Below are 18,390 nucleotides of genomic sequence, written 5' to 3'. Positions count from 1 at the left end.
GCATGATTATGGAAGCCACATGCGTTCCCCTGGGGTGTGGGTGAACTACATTCACCAAAGGCAAAAACAGATTAAAGGCAGTGGCTGGCTGGAGGTGGCATATTGTGAATTCTCTGTTTTAGATCATTCCCTTCTCCTCTGGGCCTCCTAACCATGCCACCCCCGAGGGAGCTAGGGGAGCGCCACCCACTGAGAGGCACCCACCCCTTTTAAGAGGCCTCTGCAATTACTTCTGTTAGCTAACAGTGCTGTTAGCAAAGCTGGAAAGTCTGAAGTTTTCCTCCAGTGTATGTATAATTTGTATTCCAATTCACAATCCCTTCGACTTGGCCGACAGCAGTTGCTGTAGGCTGTGCTCTGGGTTAGAGAAATCCTCACGGAATAATGAGTAATAGCGCTAAATGCTGACTGAGTCATCAGACGGTCAATTAATGGAACAGATAAACAACTGTGAATCTTTTCGGGCGTCAGGTGGCTGCAAATCATTCTAGCAACTCCAATTGCCATCCTGGAACATGGTCCAAAACCCAGTGGTTCTGTTTGCAAAGGAAATGCTAACCAAATTGCTTTTATAGGAAGATTTATTCAAGGAGACAAATTGGCAGATGGATAAAATATTATTTTTGTAGCAATGGGAGAGACTTAAATTTTGCTTGTAGTTAGCAAAAGCCAGTGATATATAAATATGAAAATTTTACCTGTACATCTCTAAAGAAATATGACAAGTGCATCCAGGGCCCAGTCTAGTCATTGTGAGAGAAGCAAAGCTCTCCTGTTTGTGTACGTGTTTGGACCTGGGAAATCTCCAATGCAGTGTCCCCTGAGCACATCAGGATGGACCTGCAGCTGGGGTATGGGGCCCCTGGGTGCCTGACTCAGTGACCTGACTTTTCCACAACACTTCTTGGGGCACCTCTTACCCCTCAGGGCCTCTCTCTTAAATGTTTTCTGTCCCCTCTCCACTTACCGAACATCTGCTAATCATGGAAACTAGTAATCCAATATAAAGGCAAGAGTGCAACATAATGAACCCCAAACACTCATCACCCAGCCTCGGGAATGATCGATTCAGGGCCAGTCTTGTCCCATCGGTACCTCACCTGCCTTCCTGTCCAGGTTATGTTGAAACAAAGCCCACACAGCCTAGGTAGGTGTTTCCGTATTTATCTCTAAAAGACCCACACTGGAAGGTAAGGGCTCTTCCTTTGGAAGCACAACTGCGATGCCGTTAAGACATTACGGAATCACAGTTCTTCAGAGTGTCAATATCGGGTCAATGTCCAGGGTTCCCTGTCTGCCCGCAGTTCTCTCTCACAGTGTGTTGGCATCGGCGTCCAGATCAGGGGCCTGCGCGGGGTGGGGTCACCTGTCCATGAAAAATCTGTTGGTTTCTCCTCTGTCTCCTTCTCTTTGCTCTCTCTTGCCACCACTGTCCTCCCCAGGGATTTTATTTTGGGGGGTGGTTAGGAACCCATTTGTCTGACGTTCCCCGCAGTCTGGGCTCCAACTGTGGGGTCTCAAGGGGTCACGCAGCCGCATCTCGGGCCCTCGTGTTTGTCAGGCGGTGGTCGGGCCTCCACCATCAGCCCCCCCCGCCCGTGGTCCCCCACTGCTAGCGTGAGAGTCACTAAGGACCTCGCCCGCTGGAGCGAGAGGGTCGTCCGTCCAGCCGCGGCTCCAGCAAAACCCCGTCTCCAGACTTCGGAACATTCGTCCTCGTATGAGAATGTGTGAGAAATGACACGTGACTGGGTCCCGTGAAAAGTTGTGATTCGGTGGAACAAGCCCCGGTGTTAAATCACGCAGGCCCGCAAACCCCCCAGGGCCTCACTCGGAGTGGGCAGTCGTAGACCCAGCCGCGTGGTCCTCGTGAAGGGACACTCTGGGGGCCACTCACGATGCAGCCTCAGAACAGTCTGGACCACGGTCGCCCGTGGCGGGAGCCACATCGCAGGCAGGGCGGCACCACGGGGCCCCAGAGAAACGCGGGTGAGGCGCTCACTCAGGAGACGGGTTCCCACCAAGCGCCCCCCTCCCCGGGGCCCCGCTGGATCACGGGGGGATGGGTGCGGGGGGAGATTTGAGGCCAGGAGCATCGCGAGCTCCGCCTCCTTCCCAGGTTCCTTTGTCCTCTTGGCCTAGGACTTCCAGGACCTGGTGCTACAGGGCTTCACCGTGCTGATGGCATTACGCTTTCTGGGGAAGGATACAAAACTCTGCATCCTCGCCAGTGCAGATTTTATTTCACAGCCAGAAGGTAGGGGGATCGGAAGAATTTCTCTGTAGATGCTACCGTAGGAATAAGATTTACAAGAACAGAAGGGAGAAATAAATGCTCGTACGCTTTTCTTTTTCCACCCAAAGCTAGAGAGATTTGGAGCTGAACAAAGGATTGCTTTTCACTTTTACCTTTGGTTTGTACAGAATACATAGTTAACATTAGAGCAAGAGTCTTTATGTTTTTAAGTAGGTCAAAGCAGACAATAGGCAGAATTGAAAGAAAATTATGGTCCCTTTTATTCTTTGAAAGAGCTTGTTTTGGTAGTTTCTCCATCAGCAGACAAAGCGTCTAAGGTCAGAGCGTTAATGAATGTCACGTTAATTGGGCAGGTGACCTGCGGGGGGTTAGCTCAGGGAACAGGTGGCCCCCTTGTCATGTGCTGCCCCGGGTTCTAGGGACACGAAGGTAGGAGGTGCCCTCCCGGCCCTGATGGGAGGACAGGTGAGGGCAACTGCGTCGTCTAGAGAACACGGCGGGGACACGTGGGAACATGCCAGGAACACAGGCGTTGGCCCCCATCACATCGCACTGCAGCGGCACGCAGCCCAGGGCCAGCACCAGCTCGGTACCCCCTTCTCCCGTCCTGGTCTCCTGGCCTCTCCGCAGACCTCCTTCACTCTCCCTCCCCGCTTCCTCTCTTGATTGTCTCTGCCCGACTGGTGGTCCAGACCCGCAGGGTCTCCGGGCGACGAGGGGTCTTACCCCGGTGTCTGTGCTAATGATGCTGCTGTTCTGAAGGCAGCATCTTGTTTGGTGTTTAATTCAGGAAGAGTTCCCGTCCCAACATGACACTCCAGGGAGCCGCCAGAGGGGAGGGGCGGAAGGACCGTGGAGCGGCGAGAGCCACTGGGAAGCGTGAAAATCTTCCCACACTTGCAGAGTATTTCAGCCCCGCTCCCAACCTCCATCCCACCGAGGTCCGCACGCCCCCAGACCTGGGCACCGATCCTGCCCCACCGTCCTTCGCGGGACAGGGCTCCAAACGCTCCATGAGTCGTGAGCATCCTCCATCCCCGAGCGGAAGCTGGTCATCAAGTTGATGAAGTACGCGGTGCGCGCACAGAAGTACATCCTACAAACACTGCATTTCCCAGCGACATTCGTTCATTGGGTTCTGTCTGCGCTTTAGAAAAACCATCCACCTTTACCAAAGGGGGCCTCTTCTGGTTTCTGCAGTAAGCACTTCAAGGGGCCTCAGGTTTCCAGAGCCCTGGACGTGTGCTTCCACGTGATCAGAAGTGAAAGCTGACTTCTGACTAAGAGCTGAGCTCTGACACTGACCACCTCCCACACCCTGGCTGACGTGGCCGCCCCAACTGTCCTGAGTGTGTCTCGTGTCCCCGTCCCTCCCTCCGCCTGCATTGCTCTGCTCGCCGGTCTACGACGATCTGTCTCCCCAACAGGACTCCACACCCCCGTCACCGCATTATCCCTGCGTCTGGTGGGGTCGGACTCGTAATAAAGCCCCGAATGAAGGAACGAGGAGGCTCATTTGTCCTGTGATGCCGCAGGACACCTGGAAGCAGTGAAAAGATACTCAGATGTCGGTTCAACAAAGCCAGCGTCTTTCCAGGCACTGGAGGCGTCTGGGTGGTTCTGGAATCGGGGCGATCAGGAGGATGGATGCGCCCCCAGCCGCTTCTGCTCTCACGGGATTCACGACTCTTCAGGATGGTTGGAATTAGGGATCATAAAGACCACCCAACTTCAGAAAACCAGTCATTCTGATAAGCTTCTCACAAACTTAATTGTTTCACCCAGTTCCCAGAGCCCCGGAGCCCCGGGGCTGTCCCCGCCGGGAATGGCTGGCATCACGGCCACTGGATTTCTCTGGCCCCTCTGTGGGTTGGGTTACTCCCCAAACCTGCTGAGGTGGCGGGTCCCTTCCCCCGGAGTCCCCATGGAAACCCTCATCCCTCTTCCGGGCGCTTCTCACAATCGGTCTCTTGTGTTTCCACGTGCACGTCTTGGCCGATTTCATCAGCACATAAGACACGCTCACATCGTGGGTCATTTTGCCGTCTCTGTTCTTTCGTGACAGTGGATGGGTGGGTCCTGGAGAGCAGTGGCATCCCCTGGGAAGGGTTTGAAAGGAGCCATTCCCAGAGCACAGGGGAAACCATTACCATCCTAGGCCTATGGGCAGGGTCCGGAGAGAGGGGGCCCGTGGAAGCAGGACCCTCAGCATTCGGAAGCCTGGTTGAGGCAGCTCCTGGCAGACCGTGGGCCCGAAGCTGGAGAGAGCTCTGGAAGGCGCTCCGCAACCCCCTGCACTCCCCCCGCAGTGCAGCCCTTGGCAGAGCCAACCAGAACCGGAGGCTAAGGGACCCGGACTGGCGAGAGGCTCCCTCAGTGTCAGGGCACAGAGAAGCGTGGGGGGGGAGGAGACCGGGGACCAGAGGGGACAGGAGAGGGCATGGGGGGCATGAGCAGCACGTATGGACAGTGCCCAGCACACGGGGACAGGGACCAGCACGTAGGAGAGTGACCAGCCCATAGGGACGGTGCCCAGCACATATGGACGGTGCCCAGCACATAGGAGAGTGCCCAGCACATATGGACAGTGCCCAGCACATGGGGACAGTGCCCGGCACATGTGGATGGTGCCCGGCACATATGGATGGTACCGACAGGGGACTCATGTATGACCAGCACACAGGATCACCTCCAGCAGGCCGCGGCCCGCTCAGTGCATCGTGTTGAGTCCCTCGTATGGTCTCAGGCCTGTGACAGGCATTTGGGAAATATTGTTGAGATAAATTCTTCACTGAAGGATGCTGGGGTTCGAGTATTTGCCAGCCGTGAGCCCGGTCAACCTTTCTGCCTCATTGATCTCGTATACATCACCCTTTGTGGTGAGACTCAACACAGTGTAAGAAAGGCGCTTGGAAAATCATCAGTCATTATATAAACCTATAATAATATTGTGTGGGTGAATATTCTACTCTGTCCACGTTTACCAGTTAAGAAGGACGAGGGCTGTGTGTGACTGTGAATGTGCACGGTAGAAATCAAAGGAGAGCTGACGCTTGGGCTGGCGGTTCTCTCTGGTGCATGGGGGTCAGGGAAGGATGTTAGTGGCATCCCTGGCCTCAAGCCTCCAGCGGCCAGGAGGCAGTCTCCCCACCTTGGAGATGACCAAACTTGTCTCCGGACGTCACCAAGTGTCCCCAGGAGACAGAATTACCCCCAGCTGAGAACCACTGGGGTCGTCCCAAGAGCGTGAGAGTTAGAACTAGGTGGACTTGGGTTCATCAGAAGCCGACTCTCCTGGGCTGGGGGCAGGGACCCCTCCGCCTGCACCTCCTCCCGGGCGCTGCCTCCCCGCCCTCAGCATCCCTCCCGGTACCATCCACCTCCCAGGTGTCCAAGCTCAGCTGGGAAGCCTTTTTATGAGACGCCTTCCTTTTTTTTTTTTTAATTTTTTTCTTCTTATTTTGATATAATTTTAGATTTACATAAAAGTTGCAATAATAGAAAAGAAAACTGAGGTATACCCTTCACCCCATTTCTCCTGTGTTAACAACTTAGATAACCATAGCACCGTTATCAAAATCAGGAAATTAACAACGTTATAATATTACTAACTTAAACACAGATCTCTTGGGAATTTCACCAGTTTTCCCCGATGTCCTCTTTCTGTTCCCACAATCTTTTAGTTATCGTGTCTCCTTAATCTCCTCCAATACATGGTGGTTCCCCAATCTTTCCTTACCTTAATGACCTTGACACTCTTGAAGAATAATAGTTATTCTGTAGAATGTCTCTCAGTTTGGGTTTCTCAGATGTTTTCATGATGAAAGTTAGGCATTTTTGGCAAGACTACCCAGAAGTGATATCGTGTCCTGTTCAGTGCATCATATCAAGGGGTACGTGATGTTTATATGTCGTATCAGGGGTAATGCTAACCTTGATCCCTTGTTTAAGTTGGTAACCTCAGAAAGTTGTTTTTGTGCGCAGTGGTTCTGGAACCTGTGCGACACCTTCTTGTGAAACGCCTTCTCAGGTCCTAGGAGGCTTGTTGATAGCTAAACCACGCCCTCTCCAAAGTCCATGCATTTATACCCATTGTGCGATTGTTTAAACAACTTTCCTGCCCGTAACCATGGCTCCTAAACATGTCAAACCAAGTATCCTGTTTATAGCAAATATTTCACGGTGTCTCCTGGACTATTCTAAAATGAAATTCATGTGTAACCGACCTACACACACTATTCTGAGTATAGATTTGACCCTTGAACGACACAGGTTGGAGCTGCGTGGGTCCCCTTGCAGGTGGAATTTTTCAGTAGTAAATGCTCAGCACTACATGATCCACAGCTGGTTGACTCCTCAGATGCTGAGCGAAGCACGTGGAGGACTGACTACAAGTTATCCTCGGATTTTTGGCTGCGTGGAGGGTCAGCGCCCCAACACCTGCATTGTTCAAGGGTCAGCTGTATAGGTTTGTTTACGTGTATAATGTGCCCAAACGCTAATAAAACAGAAATAAAAGGAGGGTCACTTTTAACTAAGAACATGAATTTTAATATAAAAATATCTGGGCACATGACAAACATGTACAGAAGGAAGTATTCGGACGCTTGTTTCTGGATGAAGACACAGTAATTTAGACCTGTGGAGGGAATAGTCATGATTCACGCACCACCAGCAGATTCACCCACCAGATGGGATTTTCGGCAATGGTCCACATTTCTTGGGGAAGGATCACACCAAACAAAGTTCTCTCTTCCCTTGATTTACATGGTTAGTTGCATTCCTGAAAAATCCACTGTTCATTAAGACCATGCAAATGAAAAAAGCAAAACAACTTTAGTTTACATACAAAGAAGAGTTAGATTCAAGGCTCAGGTCATTATAGACAGAAAAGCATACAGCACACAAGCCAGTTCTTCACGGGGGTGGGATTGCGTCATGCTTTCCTGCGAACGAGCATCTCTGGCCCCCAGGATGCTGGTCGTGTCCCCCAAGTATGTGGCACTCACGGCTTCCCCCGATGGATGTCTTGGGTGGCCCTAGAGGGTGTCCCCACTTGGAACCGTTGTTGTTTACTGTAACAACCTGCAACTGAGAAGCCCAGCTGTCTTGCTGTCAATTATATTCCCAGTGGCGAGCGTGCCTGTCATGCATTTAAAACAAAACACAAAAACTTTCTGGAATGAATGGAGAAGACATTTCCCTACAGGGACACACAGCGTTTGATGACATTTTTTTCCTTGGTTTCAACACCTGAAAGAGAATATTATTACGAAACCCCGGCCCTTGTCACCCGTGCCTTGCTGCTTGAAAGGAAGAAAGGACATTTTAACCTGCCGCGTTGAAGTTTCCTTCAAGCAAGGAGCAGGAGACACTGAACTGTACACTCAACTCAACCTTAGGAAAATGCCTATTTAGACATCATAAATATCACTGTATGCAAGTAGGAACTAAAGTAATAATTATCGCCTAATGCAGCAAAGATCACGCATGGATTTGCAGAGGTCAGTGGTCACTGTGAAAGGAAGTTCATTTGTTCGTTCATTAAAGCACTTGTGGGTTTGGGGCCAACCCTGGCCACCCTTACCTGCCATTGCAGGCTTTTGACGCTGTAATGTACCCAAGAAAGAGTTATTGACTGAGACACGGTGGCATTTTCGTGTCACTCCCTTGTTCTTTTGACAGCCTGGAGACATGTGCTTTGGAAGCGGTATTCAGAGCCCACGCTTGACTCTGGTTTACCCTCCTTCTGTACTGAAATCTCTCCTGTCAGAGACTGCGAAATTGGCGGCTTACATCAGAAACAAAAAAATACAAGCTGCTCTCATTTGTTAGTTAATTCACAAGCTGCTGGGGAGAAAATCTTTGTTTTTTTTACGGAAACATGTTTTTAATTCACAAAAACTCCATAAAGCTGCCAGTGGGGATGCATGTTTCCCGGCTCCTCTCCATCTGTCTCCTGCCGTCTGCAGCCTCCTCCCGGGAGCGCCCGGCCCATAGAGGAACCCCCGGCCTCCTCCTTCCTGGGCCTTTGGTGCCTCCCTCTTCATTTTTTTTTTTTTTTTAACATCTTTATTGGAGTAGAATTGCTTTACAATGGTGTGTTAGTTTCTGCTTTATAACAAAGTGAATCAGTTATACATATACATATGTTCCCATATCTCCTCCCTCTTGTGTCTCCCTCCCTCCCACCCTCCCTATCCCACCCCTCTAGGTGGTCACAAAGCACCGAGCTGATCTCCCTGTGCTATGCGGCTGCTTCCCACTAGCTATTTATTTTACGTTTGGTAGTGTATATATGTCCATGCCACTCTCTCACTTTGTCACAGCTCACCCTTCCCCCTCCCCATATCCTCAAGTCCATTCTCTAGTAGGTCTGTGTCTTTATTCCCGTCTTTACCCCTAGGTTCTTCATGACCTTTTTTTTTGTCTTAGATTCCATATATATGTATTAGCATATGGTATTTGTTTTTCTCTTTCTGACTTACTTCACTCTGTAGGACAGAATCTAGGTCCATCCACCTCACTACAGATAACTCAATTTCGTTCCTTTTTATGGCTGAGTAATATTCCATTGTATATATGTGCCACATCTTCTTTATCCATTCATCTGTTGATGGACACTTAGGTTGCTTCCATGTCCTGGCTATCTGCCTGCTGCTCAAATCCCAGGAAGTTAGAGCCCAGACCCCTCCTCCAGGAGGCCTTCCCAGATCATTTCCTCTCTGTCCACAGCTTCCACTGGCTGCTTCCCTGTTTTCCCTCCACACCTGCTTCTGTAGCCCTAATTAAACCATAATTCACTTTCTTTTATGCCTGCCTTCCTACTGAAATGTACTGTCATTAGGGACTAAATTTTCTAAAGTTTACTTCTTATTACTCTAGCAAGATATATGGTCCATGTAGAAAACTTAGAAGACATAAGTATAAGGAAAAATCATTGAGAAACCCGTGGTCAGTATCTCCCAGGGATGGTTCCACATCCTTCCGGCTACATGTCTATGCATGTTGCAGGCATATCTGTCGTTAAAGTATAAGAACACGGAGTGCATACGCTAAAATGCTCACGCCCATGAACACCCTTCATCGGCTAAATAGCAATTCTTCTGCACAGTATCCATGGCATGCTTGTAGTAAATATTTCCCGCCACCCCGTGAGATATTATCAGTTTTCCTCCTTTGACCCTAATGAATGGTTCACAGTCCCTGGCATGAATCCTGTTGCCTGGGGACATTGCTGGGTCAGAGGCACCCACAGTCTGAAGTCTTCTGATACGTGGCTGTAAATGTTGGACCCACATTACCACCTGGCGTGAAATGGCGTGGAAATGTCTGTGCCCACACCTGTCTCCATCCTGGTAATTTGTTCTGATGGTGGAAAACTGACTTTTGGTAAGAAAACCCATGGATGAGGACCTAAATGCCCAGAGAAGCTCAGTCTTCCTTCTTCCTTGTGCCCCCAATCCTGAGAGCCAGGAGATACCTTCTATGTGCGTAAATCTATGCCTGTTTCCCGGGGGGCTGATTGCTTGCTCTGTCACCGGGCCTTTCTCTCCTCCCACCGTGTCTCTGGCGGTTCTGCACTGCCGTCTGTGGCCTCGTGCCCGCCCGCCCACTCTGGACCACCCCCAGGGTCACTGTCCTCTTGAAACCCCCTGGAGACGGGCACTCAGCACCCGGCAACAAGGAGTTTGGAAACGCCACCCACGCGGCCCCTGCTGTGCAGCTGCAGGGACTCGGCTGCGGACCCCCCAGGGCCACACAGCCCTGGGGGTCACGGTCCACTGAGGACCTGGAATCTCCACCCTGTTAAGCCCCCTCCTCTTCCTGTGTGTGGCTGCGATGTCTCCACGCACTTCCCGTGGACCTAAGCCAGCTTGGGGTGGGCGGAGGGGGAGCTGTTTTAAAACACAAAGTGCAGGCAGGACCCACGACGTGTCACCACGGGGCCTGGACGGGCTTGATGCCCACCCCCTCACCTCTCGGTGAGGGGCCGCCCTGTCCCTGCTTGTCTTGGCCGGAACCGCAGAAGGTACATCCTGTCCCATCCCCGGTTTCCCCTCCTGGGCTGTAACATGCGAGATGTCTGAAGATGTGTTTTAAGAAAATGGAGAAAAGGTGCCTTCAGCTGAAAACTCTGCCTTTCCATCCAGGCATGCACGTCCCTGGCGGGGATGGTGACAAATGGGCCCACTGGCACCATCAAAACTGGAAAGATGACAAAGGAACATATCTACGAAACAGAAACAGACTCACAGACACACAGAACAGACTGCGGTTGCAAAGGGGGGCTGGGGGAGCGGTGGATTGGGAGCTTGGGGTTAGCAGGTGCAAACTATTATATATAGGATGGATACACAACGGGGTCCTACTGTATAGCACAGGGAACTCTATTCAATCTCCGGTGATAGACCATAAGGGAGAAGAATATGAAAAATAGATATATACGTCTATAACTGAGTCGCTTTGCTGTACAGCAGAAATTAACACAGCATTGTAAACCAACTAGACTTCAATCAAATTTTTTAAAAACCCTGGAAAAATGGCAGGACTCCTCTTAGGGATGACCTGAGTGTCCGTAAGTCTCTGAATAGTCACCACAGGAAGAACCCTGTCTCCGAAGACTGTCAGTACAGACTTGCGCCGTCCTCTGTCTCGGTGAAGAGTACTCTGGGAGATGGCGTCCTGCAGCACGGAGAGCACGTGTGTTAGGTTCTTGGACTGCGGAACTCCGTGTGACGGCGCGGGCATGTGCGGAATCGTGCAGCCCTCTACCCTCAGCCGCTGCTTGGCGTGGTTTGGGTCTTTGTAAGGGTCACGGCTGGTGGAAGGTGAGCTGCACGGGGCAGGCGCGTGCGGTGTAGACACCCTGAGACTTGTGTGTGCTGTGTGAGCACACCGGGTTTCCCAGATGGGGGGTGGACACGGAGTGCAGGCCTGCTTCATCCTCTTCGCGGCGTAGCCCATGCACCCCGGAAGTGACACAGAAGCGCTGAGGGGGCGTCGCTCTGCTGGGACCCACGCCGTGGACAGCGTTCGGGGTCTGAGTCCCCACCCAGCGCAGTGTGTGCTTCCCGGGCGTGCAGGGCCCTGGCGTGGGGGCCCGACGGTGGGGTGCGCCCCTGTCAGCCCTCGCCACGCAGCAGGGTGTCCTCCTTTGGTCTCCTTCTTTCTCTTATTTCTTGTTCTCCACACTGGGGACCTCTTTTTCCACTTTTCTCAAGTTTCAACTGCTTTCCTACCAGAAGGAAATAAATCTAAATGTTAGTGGTGCTTTTTTCCAGGTTTTGAGACTACAAACAGGTTATTCTTTCTAACATTGTCTCACTTTTCCCATAACATTTATTACTTTTATAACAGGGGAGAAAACAATAATTGTATATTAATGTCCTTTGGGGATTTGAATGACAGACCCCTAAGAAGCGTGTGACTTTCACTGCTGAGTGACCATAACAAGCTGTGTCTTCACGAGCTCCGAGGATTTGTCCCCAGAGAGGCAGTAACGGGATTCTGACGCCAAGGCTGACGCACGCCCTGTCTGTTCTCTCCTAGGTGCCCCAGGACGAGTGGGGAGGGTACCCCACGGGGGGCAAAGACGAGGAAATTCCCTGCAGAAGGACGAGGAGTGGCAGTTACATCAAAGCCATGGGTGACGAGGAAAGCGGGGAGTCGGACTCCAGCCCCAAAATGCCCCCCAAGGTGGCGCTCCGGCCAGAGCCCCTGCTCAAGTCCATCGGACAGAGGCCGCCGGGGGACCTCCAAACGTAAGCCCCCCACGCGCCTCCCTCACCCCAGCCCAGGGCTCTTCTCACGCCGACCGCGGCCGGTTGTCCAAACACCCTAGAAAAAGTCCTGGGTTGAAAATATTAGGCTCAATGGCTGTCAATTTTCTAGTCATCAGACCTTCGGTTATTTACTCATTGCATAGTAATTAAGGAAATACCCTTGGGCAGTTTCTATGTCAAATATTAATTTTCAAGTACCTATCATAGCCGATGACCCATCCGTGTCTTCTCAGATCATTCCAGCAGTTGATCAGGAGCACATCTGTGTGAGTGTGTGTGTGTGTGTGTGTGAAAATCACAATGGGGAATTTTTTGTTTACTATAACTTTACAAGTGCACATGTAGGCAACAAGTTTTTTGCAGGGTAGGGGCAGGAACTGGATTAATTTTACAAATATCATAGCATGTGCTTTATATATTTGTCCAAAAATACATTGGGTTTTTTTTTGTTTTTTCTTTAACTGAAGTGTAGTTGACTTACAATGGTGTACCAGTCTCTGCTGTACAGCAAAGTGGCTCAGTTATACACACAGAGACATTCTTTTTTGATATTCTTTTCCATTATGTTTTATCCCAGGAGACTGGATATAGTTCCCTGTGCTCTACAGTAGGACCTTGTTGTTTATCCAGTGTATATACACTAGTTGCATCTGCTAATCCCAAACTCCCACTCCATCCCTCTCCCTCCCCCTTGGCAATCACAAGTCTGATCTCTGTATCTGTGAGTCTGTTTCTGTTTCATAGATAGGTTCGTCTGTGCCATAGTTTAGATTCCACATGTAAGTGATATATCATACGGTTATTTGTCTTTCTCTGACTTACCTCACGTAGTATGATAGTCTCTAGGTCCATCCATGTTGCTGTAAATGGCATTATTTCATTCTTTTTTATGGCTCAGTAGTATTCCATTGTATATATGTGCCACGTCTTCTTTATCCATTCCTCTGTCGATGGACATTTAGGTTGTTTCCATGTTTTGGCTGTCGTGAACAGTGATGCAATGAACATAGGGGTGCGTGCAAAGACACACTGTTGATAAATTTAACTAATTTCCAGAATATAAACAGAGGAAACTAGGAACTCGGCTATTCCTTTGAACTATGAAAATATGCCTGTAATTCTTAGCAGTCACCTTGTGTGTTTTTGGTCCTTCCAGCTAAGTCTGGATGTAAGTGCAAAGAACTGTCTGCTTTTCCCACCACGAGCTGTGGCTTCTCTGGTGTGAAGGTTCAGCAAGAGGGTGAAACAGCAGCTCAGTGCTTTGCCAGTGTTGCATCCAGAGTTGTTCTTGTAACGTAGTGAGAGGATGAGGCTGTGACCGGGGTGTCACCTTTGTGTCATCCCCCATCCGTGCCCCGTGCACATGGCGACATGTGAAACAATGGTGTGATTTCTCCTGATAAACCCAGTCATCCGTTAAATGTTACCTCACAGGATGAAAAATTTAAATTTTGAATTGACCCGTATCCTACATTTGACAAACGTGAACGGTACCTTTATGACCTCGTTCACTTAAATCCCTCGGCAGTTGTGTTGGGGATGCCAGGCACGAACAGATGAGGGAGGCAGCGACGCCTGTCTCGTCCCTTACGGGTCCCCTAAGGTAAGGCGCTGCCTTACACAGAGGAGGTGGTCAGGGGAGGTTTGTGAATCAGTGCCTAGGAGCCAAGCCAGAGGCTCGCCCTGTGGAGCTGACAGAGGGATAACGGGAAGGGGGCGTGTAAGCAAAGAAAGCAAACCGTTGCAAGAGGTTGTCAGTGGAAGGTTGTGCTGGGAACTTAAGAAGTGAGGGTTGGGCTTCCCTGTGGCGCAGTGGTTGAGAGTCTGCCTGCTAATGCAGGGGACACCGGTTCGAGCCCTGGTCTGGGAGGATCCCACATGCCACGGAGCAACTAGGCCCGTGAGCCACAACTACTGAGCCTGCGCGTCTGGAGCCTGTGCTCCGCAACAAGAGAGGCCACGATAGTGAGAGGCCCGCGCACAGCGATGAAGAGTGGCCCCCGCTTGCCACAACTAGAGAAAGCCCTCACACAGAAATGAAGACCCAACACAGCAAAAAATAAATTAATTAATTAATAAACTCCTACCCCCAACATCTAAAAAAAAAAAAGAAGTGAGGGTTTGGGGGTGGGGAACCAGAGGCATCACCTGACCCAGGCACGCAGTCGTCGAGGGCTGGACCAGGCACTGGTCTCCCCAGCTTCATTTGGGGGTGCCTGAAGACACATCTGAGAACTCTGGGTTATCTGAAAACCCCACCCCCCCGGGCAGCAGTTGTGCTTAGCAGGTCTTGAGGTTCTGGTCCACTGGGTAGGGTCACCGACTTAACTCCTCATTTTAAAAGTTCGTGATTCATTTCATGATTGTGCACTTTGAGAGCGAACCATGAAAAAGAAATAAAAGCAAGCAGTGTTTGAACTGTGAGCAGGGATCAGACCTTTTAAGAATTACGGGGGCTTCCCTGGTGGCGCAGTGGTTGGGAGTCCGCCTGCCGATGCGGGGGATGCGGGTTTGTGCCCCGGTCCGGGATAATCCCACGTGCCGCGGAGCGGCTGGGCCTGTGGGCCATGGCCGCTGGGCCTGCGCGTCCGGAGCCTGTGCTCCGCAGCGGGAGAGGCCGCAGCGGTGAGAGGCCCGCGCACCGCAAAAAAAAAAAAAAAAAAAAAAAGAATTACGCACTTTGGGGCTTCCCTGGTGGCGCAGTGGTTGAGAGTCCGCCTGCCAATGAAGGGGACACGGGTTCGTGCCCCGGTCCGGGAAGATCCTACATGCCGCGGAGCGGCTGGGCCTATGAGCCATGGCCGCTGAGCCTGCGCATCCGGAGCCTATGCTCCGCAACGGGAGAGGCCACAACAGTGAGAGTCCCACGTACCGCAAAAAAAAAAAAAGAATTACGCACTTTGTTTTCCTATTGACAAAGTCCCTCATCCCTGTCTGCTGACCCCAGACTGGTCGTGCTCCCTGGAGCCCTGTCCCCAACCCTTGAGTCCTCCCCGCGGGACCACGATTCCCTTCTTCAGCGGTCAGCACCTGCCTCTCGTCCCTCCCCTCATCTGTACCAGGCGCCAGTGCTGACGATGTTCAGAAGATATTGTTAGGAGCTTACATTCGTAAAGCCCACGTCATTACCCACCATAGTAAAAATTCCCTCAAAAACCCAAGAGAGTGATGGAGAGGCAAGGCCACCGGACAGAGTAACCATTCACCAACCGCGTGTGGAAGTGGAGCCGGGGGTTCATCCACAGAGGCTTCTAGCCCCAGCACACCCGCTGCACTTCATACCTCGGGAAACCTGGGGGAAAATGAATAGAAGATGCTGCCTAACACCTGCTCCTGTTCTCAGCTCACTTACGTCTGCGTTGGCCTTGCAAACACTGCCCACTCTGTCTGCAGAGATAAGCCCTCGGTCGGGCCCTTCTTCCCGTTATTCTGTGTCTATCACTCCGTTCATCCCTCCGACACGTGCCGGGCACTGTGCTAAGTTCTCCTTACACGTGTGTGGATTATTCTTTTCCCCCAAATCTGACACTGCGATGGAGATGTGAAGGGGAGGGGGCAGCATCCTGTGACATGTCCAGACGACACCGTGCCCTGCAAGAGTCCTCTGCTAATTTGCAAAGTCCGTGAAACTCCCATAACAAGTCGCTGTTTGTGTTAACATATGAATTTTCTCTTTAAAATATGTTACTGGGAGGTATATCAAGTAAGTTGTTATTATTGCCTGTTAGGCTCTTAGCACATCTTAGAATTTTATAGGTTTCAATATAATTTCACTTATTTTTGTCCTAAATGGCATCATGAAAACTCAACTCTTTACCCAGGGAAATAAAAGCTGTGCCCATTTTATGGAACAGAACCCTGAGTCAGAGGAGCAAGGTACTGAAGGCCACGGAAGGGACCAGGGGTTTGAAATGAAAAGTTCTTTTAATCCCATGTCCGAAGAAAGTATTCCACCCAAATAGCAGGGTCGTGTGCCAGGGGCCCAACATGATCTCTGAGGGAAGGGAAGTGGTAGTTCTAAAGGGTGTTTAAAATATGACTGAAAGCCCTCAGATTTAGCAGTGCACTGAATGTTTTCCCTCTGACACCACAGAACTTCACCAGCAGGAGCTGACAGAACGGTTTAAGAGTCAAGTGATAAACATAAGAATTGGTGTCTGCCAACCTCCTTTAGGTTTTATTCTCAGTATGCACCATTAATTCTATTCACACTCATAATGGTATTTAAGAATGCAGATGAACTAGTCAGATGAACCTAGAAATTATACTTTAGTTTTAATTTGATGGATAGATGTTCTTATCGTTGAATTATCATATGGGCACACTGAAACCTTAGGAATTTTACAAGCCTCCCAAGTCACAGTAAACACTAGTATAAAATGGACTTTCCCAGCAGCCCTTCTTCAATCTGCCCAGCTAAGACCTGAAACGAGATTGGCTGTTTGGTTGCCTGTTACCAGCCCTTTTGAGCCGTGTAATATAAAACCCCTTCTGTGAAGGCTGCACGTACTCAGAATGCTTGACCTCTGGGAACAGTGATTCTGTTGAACACTGTCTTGTCTTCCTGCTGTTAAACCGAGAAAAAAGTCAGTCTTCTCATTAATAATTGAGTGCATGTCCTTATTACACATATAAGGATTTTCGCTTTCACCTTGCTGTGTTCTCTATAGAGTGCAAGGTGAGAGAAAGTCTTTTCACTCTCGAAAGAAAAATGAAACAAAAAAAGACACGCAAAGACCTGTCACAGCTGTCTTACTGCTCAGAATTCTCAACAGTTGTGTTGACTGATCAGGAAAATCAGACCCCCAGGCCGGGGACAGACCCTGTCTCTCTGTGGGTCAGACCCTGCCCGTAGGCAGACACCATTTAGAATTATTTTAAATGAAGTGCAAATTTCAAGATGCTACTGAATCTGATTTACTAGATTTTTAAATTAGCTTATGTATTAGTATCTGGAGAATACACTTTTTATAATTATGAAAGGTAGACCAACTAATTTAATTCAGGGTATTTTTTTCTGCTTAGTTGAATTGAGAAGTCAAAGCTCTAATAATTTTGAACATCTCTGCGTCATTCTCTCAAGAAGGTAGCATTTTAAATTTATAGAGAAAGGAGAGCTTATTTTAAGAACTACTTCATATGTAAAGATAAACTCAGGTGGGTTACAGATATAAGAATCATACTTGTATGTGTGAGTATATACAGGTATGTGTGTGTGTGTATATATACGTGTGTGTATACACGTATGTGTATATACATGTGTATGTATACGTGTATATATATACATGAATGTGTGTATATGAATATTTTACAATCTTGGGTTGGAGAAGGCATATCCAAACCTTATTCCACAGTGAGAAACTACAAGACACTGACAGATTTTAATTCATAAAACTAAAAACGTTCTCATGGTAAAAGCCAACAAACAAGTCAACAAGCTAAAAGTACTGTCACCAAAGTAAAACAACCCTAAAAACCTGGGAAAATGTTCCATAATACAGGTGACACGTTTTCATACCCTTAATACGAAGAGATGCCTTACAAATCAGTAAGGAAAAAGTGAGCACTGTAGCTATAAAAATGGACAAAGTCCAGAAAAGACTATTTATGGGACTTCCCTGGTGGCACAGTGGTTGAGAATCTGCCTGCCAATGCAAGGGACACAGGTTCGAGCCCTGGTCCGGGAAGATCCCACGTGCCGCGGAGCAACTAAGCCCGTGTGCCACAACTACTGAGCCTGCGTGCCACAACTACTGAGCCCAGGTGCCACAACTACTGAAGCCCACGCACCTAGAGCCCGTGCTCCTCAACAAGAGAAGCCACTGCAATGAGAAGCCCACGCACCGCAAGCAGAGAAAGCCCGCGTACAGCAACGAAGACCCAGTGCAGACAAAAATAAATTTAATTTTTTAAAAAGGCTGTTTACATACCTTATCGATAATTGAAACTTAGAGAGTATTTTAGCATTCCACTTAAAGCTAAAAATATAAAATCTTATTCTAAAGAAGTTGCTGTCAAGCATGCGCACAATTCCATTGTATATCACTGTAAGGAATTGTAAACTGCCTACGCGCCCATCCGTAGGCCTTGGGTCCCGCTTGGGGCAGTCTAGCCTCTGGATACACCTGTAAGCAGTAACACAAGTAAGACGATGTTCATTGCAACATCATCAGTAATAGCAGAAGTTTAAGACAATCCAGAGTTCACCACTGTAGTACTGATTGAATAATAGATATACAAGCATTAAAACGGTAGGATATTATTCATAGAATATACTAGAATATTAGGCAGCTATAAAAGATGAGGAAGATTTCTGTGTACCGATTTGGAGCGATCCAGGTTACATCA

At 49.5% G+C, this 18,390-nt stretch overlaps 1 protein-coding gene across 7 annotated transcripts in view; it reads left to right on the top strand.

Annotated features, from left to right (window-relative positions):
* Positions 1-18,390, top strand: part of DLGAP2 (DLG associated protein 2) — a 717,919-nt gene that overhangs the window by 623,021 nt on the left and 76,508 nt on the right. For all 7 annotated transcript variants that reach the window (XM_060291519.1, XM_060291516.1, XM_060291520.1 and 4 more), the window contains one exon: positions 11,810-12,021. In XM_060291519.1, coding sequence (XP_060147502.1) covers positions 11,810-12,021 — 212 coding nt within the window. The remainder of the gene's footprint in view (positions 1-11,809; positions 12,022-18,390) is intronic.

Source organism: Globicephala melas, chromosome 21, assembly GCF_963455315.2.
Source record: "Globicephala melas chromosome 21, mGloMel1.2, whole genome shotgun sequence".
NCBI classification, from domain to species: domain Eukaryota; kingdom Metazoa; phylum Chordata; class Mammalia; order Artiodactyla; family Delphinidae; genus Globicephala; species Globicephala melas.
The sequence above is the reverse complement of the archived record's forward strand: the minus strand, read 5'-3'. Positions and strand labels throughout refer to the sequence as shown.